The sequence below is a fragment of the Chinchilla lanigera genome, unplaced genomic scaffold (assembly GCF_000276665.1).
Source record: "Chinchilla lanigera isolate Chin_1 unplaced genomic scaffold, ChiLan1.0 scaffold00120, whole genome shotgun sequence".
NCBI classification, from domain to species: Eukaryota; Metazoa; Chordata; class Mammalia; order Rodentia; family Chinchillidae; genus Chinchilla; species Chinchilla lanigera.
In genome coordinates this window covers 270207-293472 of record NW_004955521.1, presented here as the reverse complement: position 1 = coordinate 293472, position 23266 = coordinate 270207, and the positions used below count along the sequence as shown (strand labels likewise).

Sequence of the window (23266 nt, the reverse complement as noted above, 5' to 3'; positions counted from 1 at the left end):
GTGCTGAAGCAATTGTATCGAAATGTAGCAGATATTCTTTTCATCACTAAACATGCATACAAATGAAACACCTTCCTCCCCTCAGTAACATTCTCTCTGTATGTTACTTGAAAATATTTTTAATAGAGGAAGTTTAATGGTTTTTTTTTGGAGGCTGCATCACAACACCCTTGCATCAAAACTTATAGTCCATGTGTTTATTTGAGGCCATATATGAGCCTAAGGGTCCAAGGGACTCGGAACTGAGAGGTAGAAGAGCTACTTACAAGGAAACAGCTCCTGCCCAGCCTGAATCACAGCTTTCAGCAAATTAGAAGACACTCCTACTTTCAGACATTTTTCAATATATTATTATAATCATTAATCTGTAATGATGCAAGTCACAACTTGTACAATTAAAATTTTTTTAAAGATCAGGTGACTATGGTAGAGATAGAAATGAAAATCCTGGCCTGGTGTGGTGGTGCACACCTGTAATCCCAGGACTTGGGAGACTGAGGCAGGAGGATAGCTGCAAGTTCAAGGTCAGCCTGGGCTACATAATGAGTGCAAGGCCAGCCTGAACTGCATAGGAAGACCCTGTCTCAAAAAGACAAAAAAGAAGGAAAGGAAAGGAAAGGAAAGGAAAGGAAAGGAAAGGAAAGGAAAGGAAAGGAAAGGAAAGGAAAGGAAAGGAAGAAAGGAAGAAAGAAAGAAAGGAAGAAAGGAAGAAAGGAAGAAAGGAAGAAAGGAAGAAAAGGAAAAGAAAGGAAAGGAAAGGAAAGGAAGAAAGGAAGAAAGGAAGAAAGGAAGAAAAGGAAAAGAAAGGAAAGGAAAAGAAAGGAAAAGAAAGGAAAGGAAAGGAAAACAGATAAAAGAAAATCCTTACTCCATTTCACTATTGACCCTAAAACTGGCCATGTATGTTAAAGTAGGATTCATCTCTGAAAAGGAGGAGGACTAGGTTATCAACACAGTTAGTGTATGAATATCTGGGTTTTATTAAATTTCTATTAAATTAATTAGGTTTTATTAAATTTCACAGAAGTAAAAAAACAATGAAATTCTAAATGTGGTAGTGCAGTTACACTGTGAACAGAAACAAAGCAGAGGCATCTGCTGCAAACACAGCTGACACTGATCCAGGTGAGACATGCACTCCATGGATGCACATCTGCAGGGCTGTCTCTCAGTAGGTGATTGAGTTACAGCCCAGGTGCTGTTGCCCAGGAGGTATGTTCTCTTCATGGGCTATGCACCTGACTCTGTGCTACGTATAAAACCCAGAACTAACTCTGAAAGTGGGAATGACCATATTCAACTCACGACTTGTATTTGGGAAGTACTTTTTACATTTTGTCTCTGGAGAAATATCAAGTTGATAGATCCCTATTTGGAACACAGAGAGCCTAATCCCAGTGTAATTAGTCCAAAAGTGGGGAAAGTGAAGGTGGGAAGGTGAGTGAAGGAGAGCTTTCCTGACTTCTGTGTGAACTGACATGTTTGAACTCTGATGGATTAGTCTGAGAACTAGTTTCCAGGAGAGGAAGATTTCCAGGATGCTGAACTTTTTGTGGACCTTTAAAATTCTTAGAAGATTTGGTTCCCAGGTGCCTGACCCTAGAAATAGTCTCATGTTCTGAAGTTGGCCACAGATGACCCACCTGGTGGTTGACAGCCAGGAGTGACCCACACTCAGCATGAAGCATGTGTGACCTCAGTCCTAACACACCAGTCATACAACTATGATCCCTTCAGCAGCATCTCACCCTTGCTGCTCTGAAGCACTGCTTCCCCTTAGCTCCATACTCTAGATCTCAGACTGTGAACTGGTGGACCAATAGCTATGTCAGCCAACAGGCTTGTTTATTTGGCCAGCCCAGTCACTTTAAGTGACAAAACACCACAGGCTCTGCTTCTCCCTCTCACTCTTCATGCAGCCTGCTCTGCCTCTGAAGGTATTTGTAAATCAAAGCAGCCTATTTTCCAAAGCCCTCAGTGTCCCCATAAAATATGTTAGCCTTATATTTCATTTCTAAGACGTAAGCTATTGTTTTAGTGGGTCAGTGGCTTAAAAGGGTTTATTATCTCTAGGAAATCTTTGCATTTTACCTACGGTCTCCTGTGGAGTCAGTGCTTTAATTCAAACAATTGAATCTCCAACAGTGGAATTAAAAAAACCAAACTACCCAGGTAGGAGGGGAAGTATTGTAGAGCAGAAATACCACAGTGAAGATTGCCTGTTCTGGCTGAATTTAAGCATGATTGTCTTCATAACAGAACTTGGCAAGGAGCTTGAGACATATCTTAGGGAATAGGAGCTCCTACACTGAGAGATAAGATTGATTTCCAAAACCATGTGACACAGTAACCTCGGGTAACCATCAAATCATTCACTTTCTGGGGGGGTTTATCTTCACTCTCAGCTGGATCTCAGGCTGTCAAAAACAGGGTACATCTTTCTACAGTCTGAGGAAATTATGTGATTTTGTAGCTGTTTTATGCAGGGTTTCTCTTTCCGCATGACACAGTTAAACGTAAGGATCTTGGACTTTAAACTTCTAGATTTTCCACACTCCTTATCCCTTCCATTAGTCCAAATAATTAAGATGTCTGTGCTGCATGAACAGGACCTATCATGGAATGTGGAAAGGAAGGATGGGAGGAATGAGGAGCATTCTCCCCGGCCCCGCAAAGGGGAAATAGCAAAACCTCTTTTATAAATATATGTGTGTACAGCAATACTGAAAAATGTCTGATTGGTAACAGTTACTTAGAATTTACTACTAAGTAGTAGGCCATGTACTATACACTTTGTGTGTCTTATAACATTTATTCTCATAAGAATCTTCTAGGCAGAACTGAACACTCACATTTTACACACCAGGACACTGAGGCACAACAGGTTAGTTTTACTCCTGACAGTGGTTCTCTGACCCTGCTGTCACCCCACCACCTCCATGGAGTGGGCAGCAAGGGACCCTTTGCCAGGCACCATCCTGAGGCAGGGGAACTGAGGCTTGGGGAAGTTCAGGAACTTGTTCGCAGGTATGTGGTTCTGTTGTGCATCTGTTATCTGACTCCAAATGTGTCTGGTTCTGGCTGCTTCCATAAACACAGAGGAATGTGGTCACCAGTGGTCAGTGGAGTAGCATGCTCTGCCTTACATGTTCGCTGACCCTGTCATTGGTGGAATCACTGAGAGAAACTAGGAAAACTTTTATTTCTGCTCCCTCAGTTTCCTAAAACATTTATTTTTTTCATAAGAGACATTTTTCAACAAAGGAATTTATCAGATTCTTTCAACCCCTGCTAACAATATGAAGAAGTGGAGGGGGCAGAGTGTGCTCAGAGGAAATAAATAGAATGTGAGACTCATTTCCCAAGTTATAATTTTGCCTGTGTCCATTAAAATACAATTTCTATCAACTTGACTGAGACTGAATGTGTACAACGAAGTTTCCATTCCCTTAGGCTTGTTCTACACAAGCAGACAAAATATAAATAGCATTTTAATAATAGGAATCATTCCAAATAGTTCAATCTCAAACTTCAACAATTGTAGAATTTGATAGTCTAGAAACCACTGGCATTTCACATTTACTTCTGGTGTTTTCAAACAGTTCTACCAAATGTCACATCTGGAAGGATCATTGTTTGAAATTAAATTGTTTTTGGAAATCACTGGATACCACATAAAGGAATTTTCCAATCGAGCCTGTCTACTGGCCAGCTATAAGAGACTCTGTTACTTATGATTTAGAGTTTTGTTTTGCTCCTTTTAGCAATAAGACTTGTCTATTCATGTGAAAAAAAACTGTCAATATTAAAATATATTCATATACCTGACTTTAAAAAGCCATTGACATTTGAATATATTTTTGACATTTGATTTATTTATCCTGAGATACAAGGATGGGAAATGTAGGTCAAAGGACTGATTCTAAATTTGAGTCTATGCTTCTGAGAGGAATATAATTTCTTAGCTGGAGTTTTCTTCTTTTGTTCCTTTCTTTTCTCCACAGTTGAAATAAAACTTTTTTATTTTCCTTATATGTTAGAGGACATCGGTTGATTAAATTTCTTGTCAAATTCTTGCTGGTAAGGTTACCCTAAAGAAAGTGGTCAGGGTCTTCTGATGTTTGGTTCCTGCGCTCATCAGTTGGGCAACAGGCCTGGCTTTCACTAGGTCATGAAGTAAAATGCAGTGACAGAGGACAACGGGAAAAGACAGGAAAACCTGTAAACTGGGGCAGCCTCTCTGTTTGTCCAGTGTTCATAGACAGACCAAGAAAGCATAGGCTGTGTCTGGCCTGAATTTATATTATATTCTTTGTCTAAGTTTACATGCTAAATTGTCCTGAGCTCAGGGGCAATGCCAAATGGGAGTTTTTGACAAAAAAAAAAAAAAAATGCTGTCACCTTGCATAGGCCCAAAAGAATCATAACCTTTACAAAGTAGTTTTGGTTTTTTTTTTTTTTTTTACCTCTCAGGGTTATTGACCTGATACATCACTATTCTACCTCTCTACTTCTTATTTTCATTTTCCAGAATCTTTAAGTTGGTGCTTTTGATTATTTTATGTCTCACTTTCCCTACTTAAAGGTAGCATGGAGCACATGTGCATCTTAAAGACGCTAAAGATGAGATGTGGCACAGAGCAGGAATGTTAGGAATGCTACTGAGTTCTCAGATCAGGCTCTTCTTCAGTCTGTAGGGCATTTCTTTAGATGTAAGACAACCTGATAGAGGTAAAGGATAGAAACAGACCAAGGACAGAAGGAGCAGAAGCATCATATATCATAAAGGGAAACAAGAGATAAGTTATAAGTAAACTCAATTCTCTTTGACTATTTAGAAGGGAGAACTTGTCCTCATACTGGACAGTAATATTTCTGTTCACAGACTAATCATCTCTGTTTCAATAAGGACCCTTTCTGGGGTGCATCATGTTGCCTTAGGCAGAGTTCCAAGAATTCTGGGAGATATTTTAGTTGCTGGCATTGGAATTTGGACTGCTAAGAACCACATATCCATTTGATCCTTATGTAAAGATTTACTAAGCATCTGTCACTAGGAAATGTAGGTACATGTTTGGTGCTGGAAGCAGGGAGATAGGAGGTAGAAAAAGCAGGTCTATGAAGACATATAAAATCAGTCAGGCTAGATTAACTTTTTAAAAACATGACCCTGTTGCAGGTTTTGTCAACTTTAGGCCTGCATAATGTTTATAAAATGGGATCCTGTTTTCTTGGAAGTTACAGTTAGTATTTTTCTTTGTAAAGAAGCACAAGGCCAGGGGCTGGGGATTTAGCTCAGCGGCAAAAGCGCCTGCCTGGCAAGGTCGTGAGTTCAGTTCCCGGTACGGGAGAAAAACCAAAAAAAAAAAAAAAAAAAAAAGAAGCACAAGGCCACCTGTGGGAGCTACAGGGTAAAAACTTCTTATTCTTGCTTTGGCTTGTGAGATTTGGGAGAAGTACCAGTATTATCACAGTTTCTCACAAATCAATACTTGATTTATAATTATAAGTTGAGGCTGAACTTTTAAAAATAATTGTTAGCTTGTAATTTGTACAGGTAAGCATTACCTTTCCAATATTTTTATGAAGGAGCTGTACACCAGTTTTACTGTTGATGCTGCTGCTCTAAAATTTATAATTCCCCCTCCCCAATACTCACATATTCCACACATGCAGTGATACACACAGGTTTCCCTGGGTTGGCTTGAGAACCAACAGTGTAGAAAAGAACTGCTGTTGTTACCTTAATGCTGTGCCTTGTGCACCTGAGAGCCACAGGGTCCTAGAATGCTGCCCTGATATTCAGGCATGGTGAACCCCAAGCAAAGATGAAGAAATGGCACATTAGTTGTCCAGGTGCCAGCATCACAAACGGGCAATTGTGAGGTTGAGGCTGGTTTTCATGACATCATCATAGCTGAGCAGGTGAACTAGGGCCACTGAGGATGGCAAAAATGGTGAGAAACTCCGGGGGGATCCCACTGAATATTTTATCTACAACCCCCAAAGCATTCCGAGTCACTCTTGGGTTTAGTGTTACAAGCCCAAGGCAAATAGTTCTAGAAGCCTTGGTTTTCATTTTTAGAACTCACCATACCAGAAGGCATGAAGACACAAAGGACAAAGAAAGCTCTTAAAGTTAGCCCTTTTCTCTCCATTTATACTTTCTTTCTTATCTGGTAGGCTTCATAAGCTTGCCTAATATTCCACTGAAAAAATACAAGAACAAACTAGGGTATCACGGCTCCTCCACCTTCCCACTACTCACTACTAGTGTTCCTTTGTCTGCACTCAATATCCCCCCAAAATGAAGAAGCACTGCTCCGATCAAAGGTCCTCTGTCCACACTGCTGACCCCATATCCTGTGCCAGTTTCTGCTCAAGGCTACTCGCTTTCCCTGCTCACCTCTCCTGCTTCTTTAGCTGCCTCCTCTCCACTGGATCATTATCCTAATTGTTCAAATGTAGTCTGCATGCTTCCATTGTTTAAAGATACTGCTCTTGACCCAAGTCTCTATTTCCAGCCTACCCTCAGCTTCTAGGTCTTCAAAGCCAACTACTCAAAACATGGCCTCTTTGTCAGCAGCACTCTGCAGCCTCTATAGTTACCCTGAATGCGTTCTTTCCAAGGTTAACAACAAACCCATATGTCTAAATCAAATAGATGCTTTTAAATTCCTATATGGTGAACCTCCCAGTTTTCTATGCTGTTTTTCATTCTTGTGTTCCTGACATTTTCTCTGATCTCAGCCACATACTCTGCAGGCATTTCCCACATTCCCAGGCTCTTACTGCCTAGCTCTTTCAGGGATCACTGCTAACTATTTTTTTAAACCCAGTATTCGTACTGCTTTCTTTAAATAGATGCTAATAATCCACAAATGGACATCTGAGATCAGGCCTCTCCTCTGAGTTCCAGACTATATATCCAGTTCAACCTAACAAATCCCTCATAAGCAGTTGACTTCGATATGTTCAGAATGAAGCTGCTGATCCCAATCCCCCAAGACTGCCCTTCATCAGGTTTTCCTCCTCTTAAGAAATGGCACAACTCGCACAGTTGTTCAAGCTCAAAACCTGGGAGTTGTCTTTGGTCTCCTTTCTCATCTGTCCATATCCCAATAGTCAGTAAGCTCGGCCCATTGTACCTTATTGCCATCTCTGCCACCAGCCTCTTAGGTCAAGTGGTTGTCAGCTCTTACCTGGGCTCCTTAAACACCCAGAGGACCCAGCTGGGGGGAACGATGCTGCCTCAACAGCTTCATCTTGTGTGCCTGCCCCTACCTCACCAGGTGCTGGCCACATGTGGACCTGGTAGGTCTATTGAAAGATCCATCTCATCCCTGGACCTTCACACATGCTACCCTAAGCCGGGACGGTACCCCTTGCAGCGGTTCCTGCCCTTCACATCTCTGCCCTGAGCTAATGCTTTCACCCCTTTTATGTCTCAACCGAAACTCTCCCTCCTTGAGGATTACTGTGGCCAAAATCCTGGATGTCTACCTCAAACTGTCATATGACAACTTGAAGTTGTGTGTCTATGTGTATTTCTATATTCATACTTCCTCCATACGACTAAAGACTTCACGAGGTCAATAGCTGAGCAGTCCCTTATTTGTATTTATATATTAGTGCTTAGATTATATATTTAGTCTATATATTTTATGTTTATACTCTATATTTATTACTTAGACTTGTTTCCTCTTGTTACCTAATGCTCAGGCTTTGCAAGTGACGTACCCTTCTCTCCATCTCTCCTTCTCCCCTCTCACAGTGACATGGCAAGGGAAGACCAGGTTTCATACCTGCTTGTGAATCTATTGTGTGACTTGGGCCAATCGTTTCACTTCAGTCTTTCCACTTGGAAATTACGGAAGATAATGTCTATCTTATAGTAAGATTTGTGCAACTGAAATTTATATAAAACACTGTGGTTTGAAGGATGGCATTTTCTCCAAGATTATGTTGAAACTTAATCCCCAGTGTGACACTGGGGATTTTGGGAGGGATTTCTGGGTGGGGATTAAGTTATGAAGGCTCCACCCGAATGAATAGGATTCCACTCCTATAATAGGGCTTGAAGTTAAAGGGAGCAGTCTCTTTTTAAAAATGAATTAATAAAATTTATTTCTATTAATGTATTCTAATTACTAAGAATAGTGAGTTAATTTGACATTTTCATACACACTTATAATATGTTGCCCTTCTTTCCCCTTCCTCGTCCCCCATTCCTGTCCCCCTCCTCATGTCGAAGGGAAGGGAGCACACACTGGCTTGCCCACCTCTTCTGTCACAACATTCTTTCCCTCCAGAGCACACAGTCGCCAAGTGTCACCTTAGAAGGAGAGAACAGCTCTCCAGAGATACCAGTCCTGCTGGTGCCTTGATCCTAGAATTCTCAGCCTTTAGAACTGAGAGAAATGAATTTGTGTGCTTTATAAATGTCCCAGTCTCCAGTATTTTGTTATTGAAGTATTCAGTGGATGTTAGTTCCCTTCCTCCTCTTCCCCCCAAAACCACGCATTCTTTTTCCTAATGGATGTTCATGCAGACATGCAGAATGAGACAGCATGAGAATACTTGTCCTGCCCTGACACTTTCTGATTGTGACGTGTCCACAGATAGTTTTGGCTTTAAAGAAAGAGATACTTTGCCAGTAAAAAGCATCTGTAAGTTTAAATCAAATCTGTAACTGTTGCCCTAAATAGCTATATGTATAGTTATAAACTTACTATATATATTATAAGTGCACCTTTTCAAATATGTTTGGAGATAAAACAAAGAGGAGGAAGGCATAATATATTTGATAGTGAAGAAAACATTGCTTTAAAAGAAAACAGCAGATGGCAGCACCAGATGCTAGTGACGTGGTTGAGGAGCTTTTCCATCAACCTGAGCACTGAGTACAGAAGTTTTAAAACTACATTCTGAGAGACAGTCATTTGCAGAAAAGATAGTGTCCTTTAATGAAAAGTATACATATTTTATAATATGGGACAGGATGTTTAGGGACAGTATTTTTATGTTACCAGCAAAATCCTAACAAAATAACGTTAAGCATTACCTAATGAACACTGATTAGGCAAAAGCTCTGCTTTGGTTTATAGTTACATTTATTTAACCCTGTCAGCTTGTGTCCCAATTAGCCTGGAAGGATCTAAAGTTAAAGAAATTATTATCAGCTTCTAGAAAAAGGGCCAGATGTTAAATGTAATTATTAAAATTTATTTGTTCACTTTCAAATAAGGAATAATAATAATGACATCTATTATTATATTCCTCAATACAGCTTAGAGAATAATTTATTAAATAACTATCAAAGTTCTCATTAAGTACATGAAATATTAAAATTTAAAATAGTAATGTATGGTTTTCTGTGTTCTGCATCACCATTTCATCTAGAATTAGCACCACTTTTTAAAACTTGCTAAGCTCAGTACTGTCCATCCAGCTTTTCTTCTTTCAGAGGAAAGAATGGCAGCACCATGCTGCTCGTCACACTACGCAGCAGGAGAGCAGCGGTCCCAGGAAAGCCACACCCTTATAAAATGCACAGCAGGCTTCTGCCCTTCTTAATACTGCCCATGTCTTTCAAAGTTTTCTTATGAGGTCTGAAGAGTAAGTTGGGCCTGTATTTCAGATGCTAAGCAATGGGAAAATTCGAACCGATACAGTGGTTACAGGACAGAGATGATGCCCACCAAGATCTTGCAGGAGAGCTTATCTTATCTACCTTTACTTGTGTTTAGATTTGATTGAAGAATAATCAAAGCATCTGTGTCATAAAGAACTGAGTTATTCTCTGTTGGAGGAACATTCTGAGCAAAGGGTAGTACACTCTGTCAGTAAAACGGTCATTGTCACCTGACTATAGAAAACCATTTTTCAAGTGCTACACTCATGATTCTGAAAGTGTTTGCTTTACCTGAATTTGGTTAAGCCCCTTGAGAAAGGGAAGATAACCAGTTCTAATCTGAAGTCAGGTCAAGAGCTCTGGAGAACTGTCCAGACAAGAGAAGAAATGAAGCAGACATTGTAAAAGCAGAGCATTGTAAATGCATTTGCTCCACCATGAGCCAAAAGCCAGCTGCAGCGGGCAGATGCGATTCTGAAATGTAGTAGCGTAGTATAGGGCAGTATTTGTTATGGAAAGCCAGTGCATCACTGCACTAAAATCCCAAACTTACATAGTATGAAGAAGGAAAAATTTCAACTAAAAAAGACAGTGATACTATGAAGAAAGGGCTTTCTGCTGAAAACAGTGGAATGGGAAATAACCTGTCTAGATTAGATGGCTTATGATTTTTTGAAACCTAAGGCTGTCTTCCTTTTTAATTAATCAATCCTGTTTTACACCTGGCAATGAAAAGTTTTCATCTGGCAACTTGAAGGCCATAAGTTGGATGACCTTTCTGTGTCCTTCACTGATGATGCCTCCATGGTCCCCAAAGCAGCCAGCACCCCTCTGACAGTGTGGGTGCCAGCTGCCCACTGACACATGGGTGTTCAGGCCAGAGAACAAGACTTGGGCACTCTCTGACATAGGCTTGGCTTCCAGGGGCCACCTGGCTCTCATCTGCATGTACGATTACTGAGGGGCCACTGGTGCCCGTTCCTTCTGATATTTTCTCCTCCAGATGACTGGGTGAGTCAGAAGGTGTCGCCTTGTGATGCTGTGGACCGAGCCAGGCTCCTTCAGCAGTTGTGACTGAGCAAGAACAAGCTGTGCTTGCCCCGTTGGCTCCAGAACTGGAGCACAAAATATGCTACAACAACAAGCGCAAGAATTCTGACCACACCACTCCCTATCCCTAGATCTCTAATAAGAACATTTGGGTAAATGCATACAATCAAAAAACAGGGTTTGTCAGTTAGAATGTTAAGGGAGTTTCTGATTTATGGCCCTGGAAACACAGATCTTTTTACTCTCGGATTCCAGACCCCACACATTTTGGAAGAAAAGCAGCAGCCAGAAGATGGGAAAAACAGATCATATTTATGAAACCAGCTTGAAGCCCATGCCACACTTCAGAATTTGGGTGTTCATTAGGCAAAGAAACTAGCCGTTTTTTTAGTTCAATGTTCATAGGAAAGCTTGCCCAGCGTCTGTTAGTCTGAATCTTCAGTTTTAGAATCATTGTCTTGGAATCTCCTAAACCAGAAAATCCACGATCATTTCATTTAAACATGCAACTTAGGAACAATGACTAGACAGTCTCCAAAGAAATACAATAAGAAGGCAAAAAAAAAAAAAAAAAATTAAAAATAAAATGTCTTCCCAACCCTCTAATTTACTGTTTTACAATAGCTTGAATAACTTGTTCCACTAAACAATTTAAAGACTCATTAGCTCCTGAATACTTTCGGACCCCTTGTTACTGAGAGGCGATGATTTAGAGAGTTCAAGCATGTCAGGCATTTATTTAAGTAGTAAGCCATAAGGAGAGGCTGATCATCTCCTATTTTTGACCTGTTTGTGAAAGTACATCCACTTCTTGGCTTTAGTACAGGACAGAGAGTGTGGACTATACCGTTTCTGGTGGACAGCCACCCTCAGAAGCATGCTTATGATGGTGAGACTGAAGGTAAGAGCCAAATAACTTCACCATTCAGGTTGGAGACACCTGGGGTCGTGCTTGTTTAGAATTACACGTGTTGAGGGTCAGGACCCTGTGATCAGTCCAACCCAGGGTTTAGAGCTGCGTATACCTCCAAGAATCATGAACATATGACTAGTTGTCTCACTGTCCACCCTGGGGTTGTAGTCTACTTATAATCACGTAAGTGTTTTAAAATAAAAAGCATGCTGTATTTGCAGAACCATGTATTTCTGAAAGTCTGAAAGTGCTCCAATGTTTAATTATTGCTAAAGTCATTTGAGGTTTTTGACACAGATTCTATTGTAGTAAGATAAACTCAGTGTAACCTGACTTTGCCAGAAATGAATTCCTAAGGTAGATGACTAAAATGAACCAACAATAAATATCAGCTGTTGGAATGAGAATTATATTTCTGTAAAGTAGACAAAGCATCAATGACTCATTTTCAAATAACAATCTCTCCCAGGGGTTATTGTTATGAGGGGTCAGGGAAGAAAGAAGTCTCTCTCTCCTTTAGGCAGCAGGACTGAAGAACAATATGAACCCATCAAGCAAGGAAGTTCTTAAACTTACTCTACTAAGAGAGACAGAGACTCTAGAATCCAACAGGGGTTAACTTGGATAGGCTAGTGGAGACAGAAATGAGACAGCCCAAGGGTGGAAGCAGCTGATTCTGAACAGTTTTCTCTCATTGCCCTGGAGGCAGAACGGACCCCCAGGTACAGCTAATGCATCTTATAGAGCACGAATTACCTTATCAGGTATGCTGGGTGGTGCCATGTTCTTTTGTTGCCTGGAATTGATGGTAGCATTTAGATCACTTTTGCTTCTTAAGGTCAAATTCTGAACTTTTGGTATAGTAGATTGAGCTTTACAACTCCTCTGGTGTTCCTGAAGGTGATCAGGGGCAAAGGTCTGGCTACAGTTTGTGCAGGGCACAAGTTGGGCATGACTTGAGCCCTCTTGGCTAGACTGTCCAGGTACAAGGGTCTCAGGCTTCTGCGGGAGTGGCTGGCGGTGCTCCCTAGGCAGCTGGTCATTTTCCATTTTCCACTTTTCCAGGCATTTGGGCTCATGAATAGGAAGGGATAGGGTGCCAAATTTCCTCCTACAAATGTAGCAGATAAGAGTCCTCGGTCTGGCTGGGACACCACTAGAAGTTTTCCTGAAGCCAGTAAGATTGTCAGAATCATTGGGGTTTGATGTTCTGGGGCCCTCCCCCTTTGGCCTGCAGCTTCTCTGGTGAACAAGGAGATGATCTGGCAAGAAGGTGCAGCCACAGGACTCACAGGGCACCAGTGGAGCCTGGGTGCTGTGAAATGCTGCCTCATTCATTGCCTGAAGACTGTAGGCCCCACTGCCACGGCCAGGCTGTGTTCTGGAGGGTTCTGGCCTCCTTAGGTGCTTGGGTAACTTGCTGTTTTCAATGCGCCACTTCTCCAAGCACTGGGGCTCATGAATGGCAAGTGACTGTGACCCAAATTCTCGGCCACAGATGTAGCATACATGGAATCCAGGCCTGCGGGACAGTATTACAGGGGGGTGATGCTGGCCTTCAGACAGAGTTCTGCTTGATACCGAAAGTGTCACTGTTCCAGGTCTATTTAGCTGAGCATTTGTCTTTATTTTTCCACCAGGATTGACACATTCTACTTCTGGCAAAAGGTTAGATTGGGAGTCACTAGATAGCACAGCTTGGTTGATAAGGAAGGTAGGCTCTTTAGAGTGGTAGAACATTTGTTGCAGTTGATTGGAAGTCCTTTTCTCCTTTCCTCTTTCCATTAATAAGGGTTTTCTCTAGCGCCTGGTCTAATTTCAGGCCAGACTCGTTCTGAGCTCCTGATTAGAGTGAAAGGGAGTGAGGTTGGCAGTCCTGAGGGTCCATGTTGTTGCCAATACCTTAGCCCCAAAGACTGCAATTCAGACTTCACCACGAAGCAGCAGTCTGGAAGGTCAGCAAGTCCTCACTGAACCTCAGTTGTCTCAAAGATCTGTGGAGTAAAGCAGGGAAATAAATGAAGAAATTATCACACACACGCACACACACACACTCCTTAGATCATCTGCTGATAAAGGCTTACTTTTTTCTTAACTGGCCTTGTATTCTCTTTGGCTTGCGTAACAATCCCCACATGTGATTTGTTCAACAAACATTAAAAGAAATGTGAAAAATACTTTTATTTATTTATGAATCATCCTATTGCTATACTGAAAGCAGTGCTCTGCCCAACACTAACAAAGCCAGCACATCACTGATCCAGAGGAAAAAACCAAGATTCAGTGTCCAGGGTGGTGAGACTGGAGAAGAGAAATTGAGAACTGGGAAAATTGGATTAATGAAATCAACAGATCATTTAGAAATACCTCTGGGGCCCCACAGAAAATTTGTATTTTAAGGATACCTAGCTTTAGTGGCATGGATCCCTCTGACAGTTATATAAGCCTGTGAACTTCTCAGGATGTTTTTGAAAACAAACAAAAAAAAACCTTTTTGCTAGATTAGCAATACCAATTTCGTTGAAATTTGTTAACTGAAGAACCCTGGTGAGATAATTGCCTATCTTCCATGGAATGAAGATGCTCAGATGTGATATATTTTTGGTATCAAATTCACTTTCTTGTTTTCAATATGTATGCCTTCAAAATACGTTTTATACAAATTGGCCATTCTTTTTCTTGAACCAACCAGAAGAAAGGACTGATAAGATGAAAAAGATGGTGTTATGGGCAGAAGCGTAAGTAACTTTTATCACAGGAAAGGCCATGAGTAAATTTAGCTGGCATTGACAGTCTGACCCAAGGAAGATTGTTTTCAGAAGTCCCAACACCTTGTTCATTTCTTGAATGGCTTAGAAACTCTAATGCAGACTTGTCCCGCCTGAAGCTCACATGGCCCTGGACAGCTACAGAAATAATGTGGTCTCAAATGATCTTAAACTTTCAACATTTTCATGTGATGTTTTTAGTGATATTTTTCTTAAATCAATTGCTCAATGCTTGAACTCGGGCTGTTCATGTGATAACAAAATGCTGCATGGGGAGAGGGTGGTGCGCTGCAGACTCCACCACCTGTGCTATCACACACAGTTCAATTGAAAGCTGCTTGAATCATAAAGTACGTGCTGTTGCGCAATTTAGTGGGTAAAATTTTATCACAGTAATTGCATTTCAATCTACCCATGTGTGTCTGTGAAAACAGGCATTTATTGTCATTAAGCAGTCATGTAAGCGTTCTTAATTTCTATTCTGTCCACGATAATTTCTCTTCAGTTATTGCAGCTCAGGCCAGCCATAAGGGCAGACACTTCCTTTTACTAAAGCATCATGTGGATTGCAGCAGGAGCTGCACCTGAAGGGAGACCAGGCTTTGCACACCACACAAACCCAGGAATTTAGACAAGCAAGCAATGCAGCACTGGGGACTCAGAAACAAGCCATTGAAATCGAAGCCCAGTGCCTAGATTTTGGTGCCAAGAAGAGTCTGAATCTTTGCATTTGAGAGTATCAGATCAGGTCTGGCAAAGGGAAGGAAGTTTTTCTTCATTTTGACACATCCTAAGACAGTGATATTAACACATGTGGCAAAAGAATGTGTTGGGCCCAAACTGGCCAACAAAGAAAACAAAACTCAGAAAAATTTATTGCTTGATTTGTACCCTCCTGAAGAGAAAGTGGATCTAGAGAATTTAAGAAATAAGGTAAACATTTCACTAGGTTTTATCAGCCCATGGATGAAATCTCCCAAGCCACTCCGCTTCATTGTTTGGGTTTCTTGTTCACCATGGTCCTTTTGATTTGGCTTCCCATTTTCCCTGATACCAGAAAGTTTTAAATACTAAAAGTATCAAAGAATACAGATTTGAAAAATCAATGCAATTAAGTAACCTCCCTTCCCCTAAACTCTGCCTTTCAGAAGCACACACGCACACTCAGTTCTGTTCCCAGATTAGAGTGCTGAGAAAGCCCCATGGCTGCTTCCCACAACTCCTCCATCTTCCTCCCAATGAAGTAAGATAGTGAAATTTATACGCCACTTACTGCACTGAATTTTTATGTACATAATTTCAGTTAATTCTCAAAGTACAATGAAGCAGGTATTATTATTTTGATTTTATAAACAAACTGTGAGTCAGAAAAGTAAGTTGCCCAAGACACTTTCTAAATGACAGACGTGGAATAAATTCCAGTTCTCTTTGGCTCCAATATGCGGTTCTTTCCATTATTCATTCTGCTTAAATTCCACCAGCAGGGCTTCTTCCCTTTCCTTTGTAAACCTGTTTTAATGTACTATTCATATGCCTCCTGGGAAGGTAACTGAGTTCTCATCAGCCTTCATGCTCCCTTCTAGGAGAAGTGAGAGGCAGAAGGGAGGAGGGGGCAGGTGGCATAGATGGAAAAAGCAGAGAAAGGATTGGGGCTTCATGAAGATGAGGTTTTTCCTAAGCAGCTAATCATTTCATTTTGCTACATACGTGGTTTTCTAGATGAAGTTGTTTTCCTGAATGAAGTGGAGTACAGATCTCACCAACATCTTAGGAAAAGTGCACACACCCAGCCTGGTGAGAGGACTGGAGTGTGGAGCAGGGTGGATCAGTAATGATGTGTCTGTCTTTACGGTGGACACAGGGTAAGAGTGAAGGCTGCCAAAAGAGGTTGGGCTGTCCATTTGGAGCTAGAACTCATTTTCACTAGCGTCAGATCTTTGCTGCACACAGCACCTGTGCATTGAAAACATTCCCTGCAGCAAACATGACAGAAGACTTTAAAATTCCATTTGTCTTCATCTTTTCTTTTTTCTACTGTCCCTTTCCTCCTAAAATTTTTCTCTTATCATGATATAAAGAATCAAAGAATAAAAGGTGAGGTATCTGTGAAATTTTTGGCATCTGACGTGTCTGATGGAGAAATGTATGTTGTTCCTGCCAGTAGTTCTGCTAAGGCAATGTGCCGTGGCATAGCATGGTCAGCTGCTTTACTCTATAAGTTAGTTCTAAAAGCAAAACTGCAGGAAAATACTAACTATATACACTTAAAACACTTAAGGAGTTGGCCTGTCACCCAGACACATCATAAAACAATGCTGCTAGTTTATAAAGAGAACCACTTTGCAAAGCCAGCCAACTTCACTCCAAGCATCTGTGGAGAAATGTTCACTTGGTTGGCCTGAATCCTTTATTTTTACCATATTTGCACATTGGACATTTAAAGAATGTCTTGGAAGACTTACATTTTATCAATATGATGCCTTTTTTCCATTCCCTTTGATGTTCATGGGAAGAGAGAGACAAACTTACGAAGATGAATGCAATAACCATGTAAATCCAAAGCCCATTTGGCATTAGAAGGACTTTTAAAAAGAGACAGAAGAAAGAATACAACCAAAAGTATGATTAAACCTTTTAAGAAATAGTTGAGGCATTTGAAATAAAATAAATATAAGTGGTACATGACATGGCCCCTCTTTTGTTAGTGTAAAATCCAAACTCTTTAAATAGAAGTATAAGTTAGAAAAAGTTGAAGTAAATGCTGAGCCTGCATAGAATTTTAAAATAAAGGTGGTTTGTTTTCAGTATTCTTTGTTCACCTCATTCAGCAGCTCTGCTTTCCCCAGCCTGCTATCCTCAGATACTCTCTGGTCCTTCTTGCCCATGAAATCTTACTTTCAGAAAGGAGATGACAGACTCATTCACTCCAAGGCTTGTGACTAACGACTCTCTCCCAGAGTCTGGCAGAGATAGTTTCCTACCGAAGGTCATTCTACTCAACTTCCTCAAATTAGCACAACCCTAATCTTTAGCTAGGCACATATTTCCCAGCTCAACTCTACCAGTTCTTTTGTAGCCAGTGTAAGTATTGGTGGGACTTGTAAGATGCTCTTAAAAAGTGGGGGCATAACCAGCTTCTCTTCCTTTTCTCCACATTGATGCTTAGAGCGTGGAGGGGTGCAGCCATCTTGGAACAGGTTATATCCACATAGCCCTTGCCAGGACAGAGTAGAGACCTAGATGGACTTGCGTTTCTGACAAATGTGGGAGTCACCTTATGAACTCTTGAATACCTTGGATTTTATTCACATATGAGAAATATCTATTTGTATTTCATCTGTTTTTTAGAGGTCACTTACATGAAAACACAACAATTAAGCCCCTTTCCTTTAATCCTTTGGTCTTAGGGGATGGGAGGTGTCATCTCCATCTAGTTTTTCATCTTGTTAGTTATTTAGGTAGCAACTTCATTCCTAGTTAACTGCACTTCTATTAAATTCTCTTTGTTTAAATAATTGGTATGGGTTCTGTCTCCTGACAGATAGAATCACATCCAGAATATAAGACATAAAAATCTGTGATATTCAAGCTACATGTTGTTTTACTGTTGCAATAAATATAAATGTCAAGGAATTTTTTCATAGTATATTAGAAAATAGGGAGATGCTTACCTTAATGTTCACAATTCACTGAGACTATAAAAAGCATATTTTTGTAATGTTTACACTATCACCATACTTTCAGAGCTGGAAAATATTGCTCTTCCATTTGCCACTTACTGAACCAAATCATACGGGGGAAACTGTCATTTTAAGCATACTTTTATTTTCCCTAATTTTATATGAAAGTCTTTGCTGATTATTCAACCACAAGTCACTACTGTTATAGAGGGAGACAAAATACCAGTCTTGCTCATAGACTAGCAGTGCACCAGGGCTTGGAGAGGGATCCAGTTTACAGTGGCTTGTTGTCTACACAAGCCATACCGGGGTGCCTGAATGCCTGAATGTCTCAGCACAACATACGTGAGTGGACAAAAGGCCATGTGAGAACAAAAATAGATATGTAGACCAACCAAATAGGTCAGAAGACCCTGAAACAAACCTGTGCAATTACAGTCATCTGATGTTTTGACAGCAAAAACTTATGCTGGAGAAAAGACAGTGTCTTTAACAAATGGTGCTGGGAAACCTGGTGTGAGAACAAGTGGGAAAAGTGTTTGCAAAGTAAAAATAGAAACACTTTCAGAAAAGCCATTTAGCCTGAGGCATGGCTTTGGGGGAATATTGGCATTGCCAGACTGATTTTAAATCGCTAATAAATGTCCCTTTCTTTTTCTCTCCTTCACAGTGAAAACATTTCAAACAAGAAAAGTTGTTTCATTCAATCTAGCTATCAAATGTGGACATAAAGTCATGGTGTTAGAAAATCTATGGAAACAAAGAAAACACTCCTAAGTACAGCCTTCTGCAAGGACACATTCTGTCGCTGAGGTCATAACACAGCCCTATGAAGGCTATTGTTAGAACAAGCCTGTACTTTTCACTCTATTTCTGGTATCCAAATCACAGAGTACCCAACAGTCATGAATGCCACACAGGTATGACCATATAATTGTCATGCTGGCATTCGCAGTGGTAGAGAGCTGGTTATGGAAACCACCAGTGTAATCACATTAAAGGCCTGTAATGTATAGAACTTCAAAGGATGGCAGAAAAGAAAAAAGAAGATGTTGGAGGCTGGAGGAGTCAGTGGAATCAGGCTGTCGAATAACAAGTGTTAAAGGAATTTACATGCCACATTTCTTCATATTCAGGATAATTCTATCCAAGGAATTGGCCCATAGATATATTCTTTATGGTCTGAAAAGAGTTAGAAAAATGTTTGCATTTTCCCTTATTTTAAGATTGAGAGCAGTCACATAATATGTGGACTTTTAGTTCATCTTTAAAAAAAAAGGAAGATCTAGCCAGACACAGATTACATTAACCTCTGTCGACCTCCTAAATAAGCTGAAGCTGTGTACAGAAGACTCTGAAACAAGCTTGTGAAACTACAGCCATCTGACGTTTGATAGCAAAAACTTATGTTGAAGAAAAGACAGCCTCTTTAACAAATGGTGCTGGGAAAACTGGCCTTCCACACACAGAAGATTGAAACTAGATTTCTATCTCTCACCCTGTAATCAAGTCAAATCAATCAAGGATTTAGATATAAGACTGGAAACTTTGAAACTGCCAGAAAAAACCAGGACAGGGCCTGGGATATAGTTCAGTGGCACAAACACTGCCTGTAAAGCGTAAAGTCCTGAGTTTGATTCCCAGTACCAAAAAACCAAACCAAAACAAAAGAAAACAAAACAAGAGAAACACTTTGAACCTACAGGCGAAGACTTCCTGAATAGGACTCCAATAACACAGGAAATAGTATTAAGAACCAACAAAAGGGCTACATCAAATTACAATCCTACACACAGCAAAAGTAACACTCAACAGACTGAAGAGACAACCTACAAAAAGGGAGAAAAATTTGGTTGGCTAATCCTCTAACAGAGAACATCCAAAATATACAAAAAACTCAACAAATTAACACCAAAAAATACCCAATTAATAAGTGGGCAAATGAGTTGAATAGGCGTGTCTCAAAAGAAGTACTGTTAATGGCCAACAAGCATAAAACATGAATTTAATGTGATCCCACTTGTTGATTGATATTCCTTTCAGCCATTAATGAAGCACAAATCAAAACCACATTGAGATTCAATCACACCCCCATCAAATGGCTGTTATTAAGAACACACATGTGTGTGCACACACACAGTGTATGCTGGTGCCGATGGAGAAAAACAGAAACCTATGCTGTTGGTGGACTTGAAACTAAAATTAGGGATAGCATTTGATCGAGCTACACAACTCCTTAGTATATTCCTAAAGAATTAAAGACAGCATACTACAGTGATATATGAATACCCATGTTTATTGCAGCAAAATTCACAATAGCCAGGCACTGAAAACACCCTAGATGCCAGTCAACAGAGAAAGGATAGAGGAAATATGGTATATATATGCATAATGGAATATCATTCAGCCATAAAGAAAAATAAAACAGGCTGGGCATAGTGGCACATGCTTGTAAACCCTGCACTTGGGAGGCTGAGGCAGGAGGATTGCTGCAAATTGGAGACCAGCCTGAACTACATAGCAAGACCTTGTCCCAAAAGGAGGAGGAAGAGGAAGACGAGAAGGAAGATGAGGAGGAGGAGGACAGAGAAAAGAAGAAAATACCATTTGCAAGAAAATGAACTAGGAAACATCATGTTAAGCAACATAAATCATATTCAAGAGTTAAATATATTTTTATACGCACAATCTAAAAAAAGAGGAGATAATAGGAGAATAGAAGGTAAAATAGTAGAGGTGAGGAAGGAGATTAGAATCAGGAAGAAAGCAATGTGAGAAAAGTGTAATGGGGATGAAAATAATAAAAACATGATGTATGCATGCACCAATACACCAGTACAAATCTAATTATTCTCTACTACTAAGTGCACTAATAAAATAATTGTCAAAAAGTCCTACAGTGGAGGGATAGGGCTTAAAAAAAAAAGAGCAGTCTCCAAAATTTCTCACCATTCTGCTTCATTAATTTATAGTTCATGTTTGACCCTCAGAGCATTTGAGTTTGTGACAATTTGTGGCCCTTGCTTGAAACTATTCCATGTTTTTCATCTTAATTAAATATTTAAAAATCACTTTAAGGAAAAATTAACCTATATTTTTTGGAAGATATCAAAAATCACAACATATCTATTAGTAAAAATTTAGGAAGGAATCTTCCTAAAGAAAGTAGAAGAAGTCTGAAATGCAAGAGGGAGGGGAAAGTCCAAGGAAAAAAGGAATAATCGGTGACTTAAGAAGGGATGTTCAGAGTTATCGGAGCATGGTAGGAGGTAATGCATGTAACTGCAAAGAAGAAAAACGTAGCCAGTGTTTAGGACATCCATATGAGAGACCATGGAGAAGAAAAAGGAAAACACAAAAATGTGTTTTGCAGGTCATCTGCGTATTTTGAAGGCATTCCTGTTGATATAGTAAGAGCAGTTATTGTATTTTAGCCAGTGGATTCGCTTTACCACTCAGTGATGCTCTAGATAAGGAATACTAGCTGTTTCTATCATTTGTATAAAATCAATGAAAAGAATTCAAATAAGCTATAAACAATGCACACAACTGTCAGATTGTCAAGATTTGGCGTGGAGAAGTATGTTTCCTCATGAGAATTCAAGAATTTGGTGAACTTTTTCTTTCTGTCAAGTTGACCATTTTGTCGGAAGTACCTATAAATTATTTTGAGCTGAAGATGTATAAGAATAGTACAGCAATTCCATCCTAAGCTAGAGTGAGAGCTCCTGAACATAACAAGCACCTAGCACGAATATACTGTAATGAAAAAACTGGGGAAAATCCGATATTTGTGGTTCAGTATTAAAATTAAAAATTACAAATAAATGTGTTTACTAGACCATTATAGGATACACTTGCACAGAGTCCCCACTGTCTGCATTTCCTTGATTTCCTGTCTCTTGGTATAACAGTTTCAGCATAGACTTCCAAGTCACAAGGTGGTAGCGTCCAAGGGCAGTCACTGGATGAATATGTTCAAATGCAAGCAAACACCAGGAAGGACATAGCTTTTGAAGGGAGTGTTTGGCCAGGATAGACTGGCACAAGAAAAATGGAACTCACCTCTGCCCTCACTTGCACTGCAAGTGTCTCAAAGTTGTTTCTTAGTTCTGTCCACCTCCAGGAGGCCGGTGCCTCCCAGAGCCTGGCTGACTCAAACTGCCCATTATTACTGTTTGTGACAGACATCAACACCATTTGTTAATCACGCTCCTTTCATTTGAAGCTTTACCTGAGGAAAATCCCTGGGTAGGAAGTAAAGAGCAGAGCAGGGCCCATAAGGTGGGCTGGTTTTTGAATGTGTGTAAATGAATGCAGCCCTCTATTCTGGCTAAGTCTCTGTAACTTCCCTGGTGGCAACTCTGGAGACATGGTGGTTTATCTGTGCCCACAAGCAACACTTTCTCTCAATGCAAGGTTTTTGCCGCTGTTCTCCCTCCATTTCTCGTCCTACGTGTGTAAGGAATTGAGAAGCTGTTGTCAGTCCACTGGACATCTCTGGATCTTGTAAACAGTGCTTTCTGTACAGGCCACATGGTTAGGGTTCGTTCATGATTCAGAATCCTCAGCATTCTCTCTCTGCCTTTTGCAAGAAAGACTGCACAGGGCATCTCCGCTGGGGAAACCAGTGGAGTGCCTCTTGCCCTGTCTAGGAGCATTCTGTGTCCCAGGAGCCCAAGTAAAGTGTGAAGTGTGGTGGCTCACATAGGTTATAGTTTAAGTATTTTGTGGTTTAAAATTTAAAGTTTTAAAAAGCCTCATTTCACTCCATATCCAAATACTATCAAACAGCTTGGAAGTCAGTGAAAGTAGCTGCTGCCTGCTCTGTTTTCCCATAGTAGCCAAAAAGAACAGTACTGGGTGTATTGCAAGACACATTTAAGATTAGAAAGATTAGGATATTTGACTGGGAGAATTCAATTACAAATGAATGCTGCAGATACTGATTTGTTTTATCTTACTTGTGTTCCCAACAGACTCTACCCTTTGTGTTCTATGCTACTTTACTTTGTTGTTCTCACTGCCTTTGTCCACTGTAAGTCTACTACAGCCGGATGCAATTGCAAAACACCCTTAGGAAGAGAATGAAGAATAAAGTATCCTATGGTTGACTCTACTGCTGATTTGCTTTGGTTTTTCCATTTAGCTGGAAAGACGAAGGCAATGGTAACCGGCTCACCACACAAATACATGGTTTGCATATTAAGTCATTATGGCT

At 40.3% G+C, this 23266-nt stretch overlaps 1 protein-coding gene across 3 annotated transcripts in view; it reads right to left on the bottom strand.

Moving 5' to 3' along the window:
• The window catches only part of LOC102006272 (zinc finger protein 474-like), a 52365-nt gene that overhangs the window by 12299 nt on the left and 16800 nt on the right, over window positions 1-23266 (bottom strand). Inside the window, exon 2 of one of the 3 annotated variants that reach the window (XM_005409288.1) lies at window positions 12354-13591. In XM_005409288.1, the coding sequence (XP_005409345.1) occupies window positions 12354-13382 (1029 nt within the window). In that variant the 5' untranslated portion in view covers window positions 13383-13591. The other 2 variants (XM_013507095.1, XM_013507096.1) reach the window with 2 other exon arrangements.